General features: G+C 37.0%; 1 protein-coding gene across 1 annotated transcript; it reads left to right on the top strand.

The window, feature by feature from the left end:
• The first annotated feature begins 1,267 nt into the window (after nt 1–1,267).
• Hip14 (palmitoyltransferase Hip14) lies at nt 1,268–8,184 on the top strand. Its single transcript, XM_076116176.1, has 7 exons — nt 1,268–2,108; nt 2,197–2,364; nt 3,355–3,555; nt 3,891–4,052; nt 4,228–4,390; nt 4,480–4,718; nt 4,790–8,184. The coding sequence occupies exons 1-7, from the start codon at nt 1,422–1,424 to the stop codon at nt 5,024–5,026; spliced, it is 1,857 nt and encodes a 618-aa protein (XP_075972291.1). The 5' UTR covers nt 1,268–1,421; the 3' UTR covers nt 5,027–8,184.
• The last annotated feature ends 7,414 nt before the right edge of the window (nt 8,185–15,598 follow it).

Below are 15,598 nucleotides of genomic sequence, written 5' to 3'. Positions count from 1 at the left end.
AGTAAGTAATTGAAGTAGACTCACTTAAACTTGAAAAATAGAACAAAGTCTTTAGCTGAATACCTAAATATTAACATATAGGTGTTTACTATGAAATTTAACTTACAATTTAATATAGGTATGAATCACAAGCTGTAAAAAATTTAAGCTTAAGGGCATCCTACAGCACGTAGATCATATGCAAAATAAGCATCCATCTATTGAAAATTACTAGTATGAGAAAACAAAGTTTTCGACAATAAAAGCAGATTTACAAAGCAAAAGAGAAAAGCACAAACATATTATAACAAGTCAATATTTAGTCTTTAGCCACAGTTACACACACAATGTGCGCGGTTCAGCATAATGTGTAGGAAATCATGAGAACTATGGGCAGGTTGGGTATTTTACAATTACTAAATCATCTTACTTAATATTCACATTAGGGTAATAATATTTACTCATCAGACATACCGTAAAAAACAACTGACCGCGACGTCTGCCCCTCGGTCGAAGTGGTCACCGGCTAATCCCCAGATACCCGGTATCTGTTATTTAACTAATAAGATTTACCAATTAGTCAGACAAAACTTACCAGCGACTAGGAAAATACTGTGGCGTATTTCTCGCACCTCACACAACAATGGAAAAATCAAGAAATAGTTTATTTTAGATTAATTTTCACACACACGTTTGTTTAGTTAAATACAATTGATTTGCGATTTTCCTTTTATTAACTCATTTAAGAACACTGACAATGAAAAGGAAATAATATTATATCAATAATAGAACTGAAAAATCTTTCGCGCCAATGCCACCACCACTCACCAGCAAAAAAAAAAAGAGACTGTGACATGACATTATCTGTATGAGTATTGCAATACAAAAAATATATCGTACCTATATAATGTAGGCACTGAATTATATTATGTGTTGTATTTACTGTATTGTGCGTTAGTTATTTTTATTTGATATCAGCTATGAATAAAATATCTGAATTTCACCCAGGCAAAACCCACGCTCTAATAAAAATACTTTAGGTAGGTACTACTCAAATTAAGTAGGTATTAAGAAACACATTTCAGAAAATTTAATCCGATCATTATTCGTTTTAAATTAAATCCGACAGTTAAACAATTTTGAATAGTAGATGAACTATTAACCTACCTTGTATGTTACCTAGGTTAGTACTGCGAAGGAATGGTCGTGAATATCTGGCTTTAGATTTTTATTTTTTTATATGGAAATCTCTGATTTTTGCGTCCTGCAACACTAAAACAAAGAAATGTCAATAACTCTGTGTTTGGTATGGCTATAGTATTTTTGGTATCTGTCGTATCAATAAAAACGTAATAAATCAGGTGTATATTGAATCAGTGCATTAGAACTTTCCTGTCAAATGGTGACTGTGATGATCACATTGTCAGACCAATTCTAGAAGCATGTACGACAGTACATGCGGAGCCGCTGCCAGCGGGCAATGCGGCAAGTCGCAGCCCGACGGCGATGGGCCGCCGCCGCGCGAGCCTCCGCAGGCGCCCCTTGAGCGCGATTACAGCGGCTTCGACATCGTCAAGGCCACCCAGTACGGTGCCTTCGGTCGCGTCAAAGAGTTAGTCGAAGCTGGTTGGGATGTGAATCAGCCGGATCACGAGACCGTGACGCTCCTGCATTGGGCGGCGATCAACAACCGCCGCGAGATCATCCAATACCTGCTGACGAAAGGTGCCACGGTCGACGCGATCGGCGGCGAGCTACAGTCGACACCGTTGCACTGGGCTACACGTCAGGGTCACCTGGAGGCCACGGTGCTGTTGCTGCGTGCCGGTGCAGACCCTACGTTGAGGGATGCAGAGGGTTGCGCATGCCTTCACTTGGCGGCGCAGTTTGGGCATACGGCGGTGGTCGCGTACCTAGTGGCGCGTGGAGTGGCTCCTGACGACCCGGATGCGGCGGGCATGACGCCGCTTATGTGGGCGTGCTGGAAGGTATCGGCCGTGGACCCGGCGCGGCTGCTGCTCACGCTGGGCGCCTCGCCGCGACCCACCGACCGCTCGCACGGCAACACGGCGCTGCACTGGGCGATCCTCGCGCGCAACACCACTGCCATATCCACACTTATCTTATATGTCAGTACATTTCTAATTTGTTGTTCATGCTCACTGTAAACCTGACTAAATTTTACTATATGTGTAATGGTCTTCTATGTATATTCAGGGTGATGCAAGCCTGGATGTGCCTAACCTGAGAGGAGTGACCCCACTGGCCATGCTGCAAGCAAATGCTGACTCACTGTGGGTTGGGGCTAAAGTATCAGACAAAATAAAGGAGCATTCACTAGCTGCAAATAAAAAGAACATATTTAGAAGGATAACTTATGATAAGGTAAGATAATAATGAAATGTTCAAGGTCTGCAATGTTGACATTACTCTCTATATACTTTAAATGACTGACATATGAATAAGATTGTACAGTAAATTTATGTATCATGTACTTATACATATTGTACACAACCTGCCTATAATAGACATACTGATGATTCTATTACCTACCTAATACATTAAAACTAGAAATAACTAGTGAAACATCACACACATCATGTTAATGATATTACCTAATACATTAGAATGAGAAATAAGTTTGTATTAAGTAAATATATGTACATTGTTAAAACAAATGTTTATTCTAGCTTACACTGACTAAACAATACACTTTGCAATCAACAAATAGCTGTAGTTATAAATAACACAATTGAAGTAGCAAGTTTGTTTTACATTCTAGAAAACTCCTGAATTACTGTCAATTGAAACTATCCATAAAAGATGAGTAAACAGTTATTTTCGTTACTTATTACATTACTAGTTAATCCCTGTGAACATATTTAATATGATAACAGTATTTGATTTCTATAATCTTTCTATCTTTTTCCTCAAATTGCCTCCTATGATAAACTTATGAAAAAAAGTCCTTGTATGCTTTTTTTTTCGTGTATGTAACCAAGCTGGCTCATTTTATAATAGATACTTTGTTATATTATCCTTGAGCAACTTAAATACCTATTGAAGAACCTTTTATATTAATTCAAGATATAACAGATATTTCCCATCTTAATAGATAATTAGTATTAGTTGTAGATATTATGAAGGTTAATAATCACAAATATAATATTAAGGCCCTGCTAGTAGGTAGCCTTTTATAACAAAGGAGAGTGAGATAATTCCATAATTAATCCAAGAATTTTCCTGCCTATTTTTCTATAACTTTTGTTAAAGAGAAGGAAATGTTCATCCATTTACACAAGCCAGCAAATTTCCCTGTTTTTATGTACCTTTTTATAGTTTTAGTATGGAACTCATGTTAATTTTTTGTTGCAGAAGTTCAGATGGTGGTGTGTGGTGGTGATGCCATTCGTGGCGTTCTACTTGACGGGGCTGGTACTGGAGATGGACGCGCCGTACCTGGTCAAAGCATTCCTTCTTGTCTGCTTCTATGCACTGCTCCACTTTGTCAGCAACCTGCTGTTCGATGATGACCTCAAGAATATATTCCCTCTCAGTGTCTATCTTGCTACAAAGGTTTGTATTTGATACTAGACTGAAAGTTTCTACAGAGAATAAGTTAGGATGGAACCTTACTAAATTACTAATTATACATAAATTTTACATTGCATGTAAAAAAGGATAAGATAATGGGTAGGCCCTGTAATGACTGCATAGCCATTGGATTTTGACACTGGGTACTACATACAATGTAAATCTACTAGAACAAACATTACTTGTTGAATTGTGACTCTGCAGTTTGTCTGATTTCTTTCTCCAACTTAGTTAAGGCATACCATTTTATTAAATGTTATTACATTACTTAACTGTTCCATTATGTGTACTGTATTACTATAACTTGTTATCTTTAGATCTGGTTCTACATAACGTGGGTGGTGTTCGTGATGGCCGCGGTGGGGCCGGGCGCGACGCTCATGTTCGGGCTGTGCTCGGCCGCGCTCTGGTACACATTCCTACGCTCGTGGCGCAGCGACCCCGGCGTCATCACCGCCTCGCGACAGGACAAGTTCCGGGTATGATATTATTTATAACATCTTTATAACATTTCGATGCAAGAGGTGCCGAATGGATGAGCTGGGCTTCCATAAAAATGCACTCTTAAATATCGAAACGTGTCGCGTTATAACAGAGTACTAAGTGAAATTTGCGTCGACTGGTTCCTTAAACTCTTTTTGTGTTATATTTCAGACAATAATCGAGTTGTCAGAGTCATCCCGCGGCGGGTTTGAACCAGCACGCTTTTGCTCGGCATGTCTAGTACGACGCCCGCTGCGCTCCAAGCATTGCTCTGTATGCAACCGTTGCGTCGCCAAGTTCGACCACCATTGCCCCTGGGTCGGCAACTGTATTGGTATGTATCAATTCCGTGATTTCATGGTTTGTGGTTGGTTTTACTATCGCAAGCCTTTGCTTATTATTATGTATGGTCATTACTTCCAGGCGCAAAGAATCACTTGTACTTCATCGGGTTCCTGGCGAGTCTACTGATGATGTGCCTGTGGATGTTGTGGGGCGGCGCGCAGTACTTCCTGGCGGAGTGCGGTGTGCCCGACGGAGCCAGCGTCGCTGATATCCTGCTGTCGTGGGCGCAGTGCAACGCATGGCTCGCCTGGGTCATGCTCAACGCTGCCTTCCATCTCTTCTGGGTTACCGTGCTCACTTGCTGCCAGATGTACTTGGTAAGTTCAAAAACGACGCATGCGAACGAAGTACGTGTCACAATGGGAACTAATGTTCATTATTCTCGCAGGTGGTGTGCCTCGGCATGACAACGAACGAGCAGTTAAATCGAAGCCGATACCGACACTTCGTGGCACGCGGTGGTCGCTCGCCCTTCACGCGCGGGCCGCTCAACAATTGCGCCGACTTCTTCGGGTGCCGGTTCTGTGGTCTGGTGAGCCCGCGGCCGCGGGACTGGGCCGACCCCACGCTGGACGAGCCCGACACCGAGCCCATGCTGCCGCGGGAGCCCCACCACTACGTGTGAGTGCGGCCCCACGCTAGTGACGGGGACTTCGTGTAGTGCCCTTCCCCCGCCGGCACGCGCCGCGCCTCCGAGCCGGGAGCGCCAGCAGCCTCCTGCAGTGTGACGTGGTGTAGTGCAGTGCGAGTGCAGTGCCAGTGTAGTGCGAGACAGTGCAGTGGAGTGCAGGGGGCGGCGGGCGGCGGCGCGTGACGTCACTAGTGTGCTCTCGGACTGAAAGACTCCCGGACGCGACCCGGCGCGCGACCCCGCGACGTCTACACCTCACCCGGATATACTTCACCGACATGTTTCATCTACGAGCACGATTCTACTTTATTCAGTAGTATACATAATTTAATTTAGATATAATAATTAATTTATTTGCTTCGTGGCTGCGAGAGACCGAGTCTTGTGATAAACGTTTAGTATTTTAATGTCACAATTGATATTGTTAATTCACCTCCATTTACAAAAATGTGTTTGTGAAGCTTTCCGCTAGATATTACTGTTCTTCATGTTTGAATTTGTTGTGTAAAGTCATGTAACAGCTTGTAAAACACAGAGAGAAATGTGGTTTGGAATTATGTACTATATTGCTTAGGTCATAAGAAGGCATGATTTAAGCAAAGTAGTTCAGGTTTGGATAAGATAGTTGAAGGTCCCTGTGTTTCTCCAATAGTCTTGAGTGCAATGGTGTGAATGGTGTATGCTCTTCTTCCACAGTTTATTTACAAGATAGAATGTGTACTTTATATTTGTATATAGTGAGAAGCACATTCACTCTCGCGGCCATGACGGGCGTGACATACTTGACTGGCTGTGGCACATGACTTGTAGATATCTGGCCACTATGGGATCAAAACACATTGTTAGCTCATACAAGTGTAGTGCTTTGAGTCAGGCTTGTACTAATATAGCACGATATATACAGAATACCAGATAGCTGCTAGTAAAGAATTACGAAATACTTGGAGAATTTTATTTTCAGATAGTGTTGTGTATTTTTGCATACATCTCGTGATATTAACAAGCTTACTCACTGATACTATGCTGTGTTTGACAAGTTTAAGACAACGAAAGTGGCGATATAATATAGTTTTATCAAATGATGATACAGAGAGATGTAGATAAGTATCGTAGTTACCGCCGCGACGGTCAGCGTGTCATGTCTGTGCGCCCGTCGCCCGCGTGCCGCGTGCTGCGTGCCGCGTGCCACGGGCGACGTCACGTCGAGTAGTATGTGTATGTATGTACCGACGAACAAATACCTGACTGTATATTCATTTAGTACAATTTATCGCGTTCAGTGAGATACTTATACGATATACTAAATTTAAGGTTAGCAATAATAATAATTAAGAAACGAAGCTTCCTTCTTCTATGATCGTCCAGTTTTTAACTTTTTTAAATTTCAATATTCATATACTTACAACATGTATTTACCATCAACGGAGATATAGTTATCCTACTGATAATGTAGTTACTATAATTTATTGTCAATTGCTTGTGTTAAATGGATGTATAATTCGTAGTTGTGGATAGAGCAGGGCGTCATCTGTGATGCGCCCGCGCAAAATTTGCACCCGTTACTGTAGGCTGATATTATAGTCGTTCTAGGAGCTGCGTGTGCGCTGTGAGGTCAATAAAGGGATGTATTGCAATTATGTCAGCTTTGAGACGCACTTATCCTTAAGGCTCGTAAGTGCGATTATAAAAGCAGCCTTATTACAATAGTATAGTTAGTGACGCGCACGCTTATACAGCTGTAAGACAGAAATACATGAAATATCATACTTGGAAATATCATTATCACATTATCTGTGTGGTTGGGCCTATTGGGCAAATTGTGTTGTGTTTTAAGTGGTGTTTTAAAAATTGGTTGAGCCATGACTCATACGATTTATGTATGTTATCGATTTAAATTAATTTTTTGTGGAGGTAACATATAAACAGTAGTCATTTTTATTTACTTAACTTCGTATTTTTTTTTACAAATAAGAGATGTATTTTATTTTAGTTTTTTATAATATTTTCTATGAATTTGTATTCATTGCCAGCACTTCTTAATGGTGCAGAAAGGATACATTACGAGTTATTTGAGCTTTCACGAAATCTATCGTGTCTTCCAGAAAACAAGGAAAGGACGTCTGTCGCGTACATTGCTAGTGCTGTTCCTCAATTTCTCCCTGAAAAAAGGTGTAATATTTTTGTAATATAATGTATTCAATCATGCGACCGCACGTACAATTGCGTATTTCTGTCCGACGCCTGTGTGCGCCACCCCATGCGTCAGTAGACCAATAAAGACACTATATTTTATAACAGTATTAAAATATTTTACCGCTCATAGACATTGTTGAGTTACAATTTATTTGAATGTTTTAAAATTATAAATGACAGATGTATCGATCAGACTTCTATGAACACTTTACGCGTTAGTGTGTACGCTTCGTTAAACTTTAATGTATAATATAAATAAATTATTTTGTAACACTCACTCTATAAATAAATACTATCTTTATCTACATAATTATATGATATCAAATATAAGAGCTTACAATAATATCAATGTTTCCGTAAGACGCTTATATAAATGTATAAAGAGTTGTGGGGATGGAGCGAAGTGGCACGCGGTTGTCACGCCACTGCGTGACACGGTGCCGGTGTCGGTGCTCGGCGGCCGAGTGTACACACTACACACAGTACACTCGCAGCGTGACGTAGTTATACAGCGTAGCGTGTTCGGACTGGTTTAACAACTTTGTGTATTTTCACAGATCTTCCACTTAGTTATTTGATGGACTCTTTACCTTATCCCTTTTGACGAACAAGCATTGCATCGTTTTCGTTCTTATTTATACAGTAGCTGTCAAACCAGTCGAATACAGATACGATTAGTTCGCGTGCGTAATGAAAATGTAGCAGATATGAATAGCGTAGCATTACATCTGCTACGCAATCTGTAGCGTGATATTCGTAGCACAGCGTGAATGTATCGCTACGTAGCACGCGCGTTTCGTAGCTGTATTGTGTACACGCGGCCGTGAGCACTTGAAAACCAGGAAAGGGTTTTATTCGCCTCTTCTAATTAGATGTTAACGTGTATAGAACTATACTATTGTATTATACAAAAACGAAACCAAAACGCATTTAATGTCAATAAATACATAATAAAGTTATTTGTTTGTTTTCTTTTTAAGACCTAACGATATTTCAGTGTACAACCAGGTGTTATCAAGCTTTTGAACTTGAATAAATCCTTGATTATGGCTAGGATAATGTTCTAGCTCGGTTAAAATTACCAATCAAACGCAATCATTTGTGGAGGATATTCCATGAAAGGTTGTTGACCAAATAGACTATAATATAAGAAGGAATGTCTCAAACAATATTTAGAGGTTTGTTGTATTCTTAGGCACTCTTATCTCTTACTTATCATTATAATAATTTATTGTGTCTCTATTATCTTAAGCTCTGTCAAGATTCTCACGCGACATTCAAAGAGTCTTAGATTAGCTAAGAGTACAAATCACACAGATAAAGTATTTTAAAGTGTTATTGATTAAATATAAGAGAGCTTTTTGATGGTCAAGGCCAGTAATTAGCATATACAGTACTAAAAAGAGTTGTACGTGCTTTATGAGCGTACAAATATAAACCTAACTTACTCTGAAAATAAGACCTGATATAACTTTATACACCCTTGTTTCTCTATTTACATTTTTACTGCTACGACTTTAAGAAAGGCGCTATCGGTATCAAATTCCGGTCTTTTCAAATACATATTCAAATAGGAAACCCTATAACAAATTTGTTTGACCCGAAAATCGTTCGCAAAACCGCGTGACCAGCAATGATATCGCAATAAGGCAACAGTAGCAATATATTGAAATAATTCGTTAGTGTCGCGTGCAAATTAAGAAACGTTTGCACGCGGCACTAATTTTATTGGTTATCGTTAAGGAGTTATCAATTATCTTTGATTCGAAGCAGAACGAAGTGTAGCGACGCAAAGCCGCGACACGTTATCGTCGCGGTCATAGACTTTACAAATACAAGATACTTCAGGATGTGACGTGAATTCCTGTTCCCAATTTGATTATCCAGTTAATATAGGTAGGTATATATTTAATCTAAATTCTTGATCTAACTATTACATTTTATGCTTTTTAATAAGTGCCTAAGTTTGGTGGGCGGACAGGTTTGAACTTAGACCCGAGTCTAGTGCAATGGCACGCCTCTATCATTGTGTTATGGGTTGATTTATCATGCAGATAAAGTGTTTTGTGTTCCGTAGTTATATTGTAGCGGGTTCGTGCAATAAATCTACAGGAACCGAATTGTGTCAATGTCTATGCTATTTTTCGTTAGCTAGATAAATAGTTTCAGCTTTAAACCAATTTCTATCGTTTTCGATATTATTTTGACCACAAGTGTTAAGATGTGGAAATTTTAATAGTTTATCTATATCTTGGATTAATATTATAATAAACCCTAACTAAGGTCTAGAACGTGAAGCATTTATTTATATTTCAAAATATTAAAGTTGTCTCAGCAACAAACGGCGAACGTGAAGCTATCATCAACGGCGGGATAATCTTTTTAAATCTATATCTACTTAATTATGAATAATGTAATCTTTACTGAGTGAACGATAACGATACTTGGATTTACACTTATTAATTGATGTTCGTTATCAATTTAAATTATGCGCGTAGGTCAAGAAAGTACAAGGCTTGTACTGGCTTAAAAGTTGTGAATATTTTACCTAGATAAAGATATTAATTCTATGATGCTAATTTATCTACCGTTGAGTAAAAAAAACATAATTTCTCAATCGTCAGACAACAATTCTATGAACCGATTTCTGACGAAACTTGAAATTACATGTTGTGCAATACATAATGTCACGTATACTATGCTTGAAGGTGTAGACAGATGTGTATGAAATACATACAATGTTGTGCCATTTACAATGTCAGTCTTATGGAACAGGTGGCGACCCTTATTGCCTTATACTGGAAAGACTTCCAAACTTTGGGCAACTATTGAGAAATGTACTAATATGAATTTAAAAAAGACTTGTACTTTTACTTTTCGTAATACATAATGTACCTAGTACACATTATGTTTTACGAAAATATACTGCCTGTGTAATACGCACTTAGCTTGACTTGATAACCAGTATCTATACATATAAATGAATGCAATACAGTGATATTGATAATAATATGCACATATATTTAAAGTCATATTTATCCGACATTCATGCGCACGAAATGGTACTTTGATCTGGTTACGTAACCGCTACACGCGTAGCAGCGCTTGCTACGAGTGTACTACGGAACTACGGAGCTACGAAACACGTCAATTTTAAATACTTGAAATAGTTTAAGTACATTGGTTACTTATTGTATTGCACCTATTTAGATTATGTTGATAATGTTATCCCAATTTATTTGGATACTTAGCTTAAACATTATAACAAAAACAGAATGGGTTTTTAGCATTCTCTCGACCATGTTTCATAACGCCTAACTATCAATTTAGATCGTTAAAACCTATTCTTCTGTTTGTATCATGAACCGAAACTTGTGGTACAAGTTGATACCATTACGGTTGTTATGATTTAGAATACCTTTATAATCGGAACAACTAATTATTATACATAAAAATGTCCGTACGATACTATTGTTTTTATATTTCACAGCATACCAGTGCTTGTGTAAGTTTGTTTAACTTAGACACGCTGAACGATAACATAATATTAGGTAATAAAATGTTAAATAACTGCAGTTATTAGTTAGTTATGTCAGTCTGTTGGGGCTTGATGTAGTGTTCGTAAATTAGTTGAGTTCTTTGCACGGGTTGACTTGTGTTGTTAGTTTATATCTGATTATAATATAAATTGATTGGAGGAGTTGTACCACAAATTGCGGGTTTAAATAACCGGTAACAACTAGTGTTGTGTAGATATTTTTTATGATCAAAGCGATCTGATCTGCACGGTTGTAGAATCTTCGAAAAATTACGTCTAAGTATTCTGAAATTATACTATCGTAAGTTCTTGCGTGATAGTTTTGTTTGTCGTGATTAATTCGTAGGGATTATAAATCATAGTTATAAATCATTATCTTAGATATAAAAAAATATGTCATTATTTAACTGAGTGTCAAAATTGAAAAAACACTCGAAGTCATAACTACAAGTCATGACAATTGAAATACATTTATTTTTCATAGAGCGGGGCGCCCTCTTTACCTAATTGTAAATACTTTATTAAACTTTTTTTTTAATTAACTTAAATATACCCTTCAACCGGGCATAAGTCTTATGCCCGGTTTCTAAAGCACATTATGCGGTAGTAAACTGTTATGTTTATATGATCTTAAACGCTATTGAATAGATAAACTACAGCTAAATGTTCCTCAGAAACTGGATGTTAGTCTATTAACTATTTCATTTCATAAAGCCAAAAGTCCCGCATAAGCAGACCATCATCAAACGTGGACAAGTACGAATAACGTTCAGATTAGCTTCACGGCTCATTAACAGAGATACCGATACGTTGTATAAAAGCACTTGTATATCAACGAGTCACACACATTATCACACGCCACTGTGCCCGTGGACTGTGGAACTTGTCATCAAATACACAACAACAGGTAAGTGATAGAGTGATAAGTCTTCATTAACATTTACGATTCCTCCGACAAAAAAGCATATGTCACGAAATAGCAATATTCGTTTTTTTCTTTTCGTTTATGAGACACACACTCGTATTATAATTTTTAAGCGTGCAAAACTTTTTGATTTTAAATAATATTTAAGTTTTCGTTGGCGGGGTGTGGCTTACGATAATTAACCTAGGAGGCATCGCTTTGTTTGTCAGATATGGCACTTTATTTGTAGAAACTTTGGTAAAGTCTTGTATGGAAAACGATGTATAGTGATTTTGTTTACGTACAATAAATAATGTACAGGTAGGAAGCTATGTTATTATAAGTATCAAGTCAAAGCTCTAATGTTTACATATATTTCATAAGGCAGACAGAGCCTTTGGAAACAAAGCTAAGAATCTCGAAGTGTTTATATTTACTGAATGTTACGATCAATAATATGGTGTAAGAAGCTGTTATCAGTAACCATTAGACAACGTTATAAATACTTAATTACACCATAAATTATTTTTTTACACGTTTATTATCTTGGTTGACTATAAATTCGATTGTGGTCCCCCGATTTCTAGTTGTAGTCAATTTACGTATAAATTTTCGTGTAGCAGCCAGTGTGTAAGTTTTAAGACTAAGGTCATTTTGTTGCCTAGTAACCCGTGTGGGGTTGTCTGATAACAATCTTATGTCTGAGTAATAGTAATATAACAATTAGCGACAATTGATTTAACGCAGTTATCTTAACTCCAGTGTTTAAAATTGCGGATGTTCCGATAACGATTTCACACTTCCATCTAGTTCTTATATTACTTACTAGACCCGCCCCAACTTCGCTCGGTTTAATAAACATTTTACAAAAATATTTTCAGTTTTAACACATAAACCTTGCTCTTGAATCACTCTATCTTTAATAAAATCTGCATGAAATTCGTAGCCTAGTTTTTTAGATCTAAGCATACAAAAGGACAGACAGCGGAGAGCGACTTTGTTATGTACTATGTAGTGATTAATTATTTAGAGACACAATCTACTATAAATTCTTCTTAATGAATTATTCAGAAAACATATTGTATTTTCAATCTGTTGTGTTAGTTATTGACCTCTTCTCAAAAACGTTATGAACTCCTTAAAGTTTACTTGCGCTACAACACAATCTTTCAACTAACTAACTAACTAACCATCAACAACATTTCCCTTACTCGTATAGTCCGACAACTTAGTACAAACCTTGATGTGCACGATGTATTAAGATTACAATACTTATATGATTAGTAATTCGGTTTATTTGCAATATAAACTAGCTGTATTTTAAAGGTAACCGTTGGCTTCATAAGTATGTTGGTCACTTGTGTTAAATTCAAAATGTTGTATAATTTCGCCACTCAATTTTTGTTGGACAGTTTAGGCTTACTTTTATTTCATCAGTTATTCAAAATACTTATAATTTTAGGTACAGATTGTTTTTTCTATTTGAAAAGATCTAAAGATTACTAATAATTGTATTTACCGATAAGTATAGTCATCTATTGTCTTTTCTGTTTACATATTTTCATTATAATTCGGGGATTTTTTAGGTCAAGTAATGTCATGTCCTTGAGTGTTGTGAAATTTACAACAAAGGGTAATTACTCAATTAATGCCTATTGATAATAATAATATTATGATTGCGGTACTATCTACCTGTCTGATAACTTGGGACATAAATAAATAGTTAAAGAATTCTTCGGCTGATATTTATTTAGGTATATTTTTAACTGAACGGTAACTAAGTGGTTCTTTTTTGTCGGTTATTTTCGCCTATGAGGAACATTTATCCTTAGTCTAAAAAAAAAAACACTTTTTAACAGTTATTGCTTGTTCACATTGAATACATACATGGCGCTTACGACACTCGATTGGGGGGAGAAAATTGTTCTTTTTAAGCAATCTAGCAATATACATTTTGATAGTATTTATGCTATAAACGGACTATGTTTAATCGATGCACTAATTTGTGACACATTTCTTGTGCGGTATAGCGTCTTTATCCGTGTCCAATTTTTTTTAATGCAAAATAAACTACTTCTAATATTTTGATATGTCTCTAATATTTTCTTCGAGAGCACACTGTACAAAAGGGTAAATAACAAGCTATATTTATTCTGTCTGCAGTCTGGTTCGTGGTAGGAACAACTATAACTAATTACTTTTCCTGTCAGTAAGATAACACGCAATACATGCTCATTGCTCATCCTATTCTCATTAGTTATTGAAACGCTCGCATTCTCGGTTGCTTTTAACTTAAAACTTATTAGTAGGGAGTAAAAAAGGGAACTTTACTTACATTTTTGAAAGTGTATAGTGTATGAAAAGGACTTGAGGAGGTATGTTTATTTACTTGTTTGTAAATAAATGTGTGTTGTTATTGTTATTATTTAGACACAAAATCACAGCTTCGTGTAACAACTAAGTATCTGGTGCATTGTTTGTTTCATTATGCGCATATTATATGCACATATATGATAAGTAACCAATCAGAAACCGAGTCTACTTTTTACTTTTTCTATATTATGAGAAATTACGACACTAATGAAAAATGAAATTTATAGCAAAACTAGTTCGCAGCTTTGCCTGCGTGGAATTTCACTCCCATCGGAGTGAAATTTCCAAAAAATATTTCTTAGTGGGCCTCTATATTTCCTAAGGAATATTCCTACAAATTTCAACTTTCTACGCTAAATAGTGTAGTGTAGTAACCCCTGGTTTCTGAAGTACATTTAGCAGTAGTTTATCTATTCAATAGCGTTTATTGAATAGTAAAACTACCGCTAAATGTACTCCAAAACCGGTCAAAGTCACTCAATAACAAAGAGTTTTTCTAAATATAGATTATGGCATGTTTAAGAGATGACTGTTACAATCTGATGTGGTGTTTAAACCAAACTACAGAACCAATATATGAATATAATCATTAGTTCTTCTAATGAACATTGATAACGACTCTTGCCATGTACAACATTCAATATACACCAATGATTACATTCCATTTTGTGCACATAGCAATAGTGGCACTAAGCCGGTTGATAAGAGATTTGGACAGTTAGTAGCTTTATACAGTTTATCAGTGTGTGGCAAGCGTGTCCCTATCTTTATACCAAGTATTAGCCGAGGACGGCTATCGTGATACGGCAAATTTTTGGTGGTTTATTGAACAAATTTTAATTTTTTTTAGGAATAAAATAGTTTAGTGTTAAGGTAAGTGGGTTTTGAAGTTGTTCACCCTTGTGTCTATAGGCTTAATAGAATTGATTGTTGTGGTTTTAGACCGTATTTTGCTTTGTTCGGTGATTAATTACGTATTTCTGGTAAATATTTTATTGTTTAATTTGCTAGCTATCCTGGCTTAAAGCCAAATTCCGCGAGTTGCATAGTATTATTAAAATACTTAATTGGAAAAAAAATGTACAGTTGAATTATTTTGACGGCTAAACGACCATGTCGAAACAAATCTCTCTAGTTGCTACGAACCAGCTGCTCAAGCACAATGTATTTGCTATTGAAGAGGTCCGTTTTATTACAGTAGCAAGCATTTATCAAACTCTACATAGAGAATTTAGGTCATCGTTCGTTGGGTCTCGTATGTCTATTGAACAGTCGTGAAATTGTGTACGATATAAAGCGCGTATATTTTTTGGAATATTCAATTACAGTTTTCGAAACACGGTATTTAAACGACAGAAACAATACACAAATTCCTTATCTCTTATCTGCAGAACTGTCAGTGCAAGTGATAACAAACTGGGTGATTATACGTAGTGTTTGAGTGAACAATAACAAATTAGGTAGCAATGTTATGGACTGAGTGGCGTCGGTGCTTGCGTGGTATTTGTACATGGCCTCGTTTGAGTAGAAGATGTCGTGGGAAATTCTTGATTCCACT

This window comes from Anticarsia gemmatalis, chromosome 7, assembly GCF_050436995.1.
Source record: "Anticarsia gemmatalis isolate Benzon Research Colony breed Stoneville strain chromosome 7, ilAntGemm2 primary, whole genome shotgun sequence".
Taxonomy (NCBI): Eukaryota; Metazoa; Arthropoda; class Insecta; order Lepidoptera; family Erebidae; genus Anticarsia; species Anticarsia gemmatalis.
The sequence above is the reverse complement of the archived record's forward strand: the minus strand, read 5'-3'. Positions and strand labels throughout refer to the sequence as shown.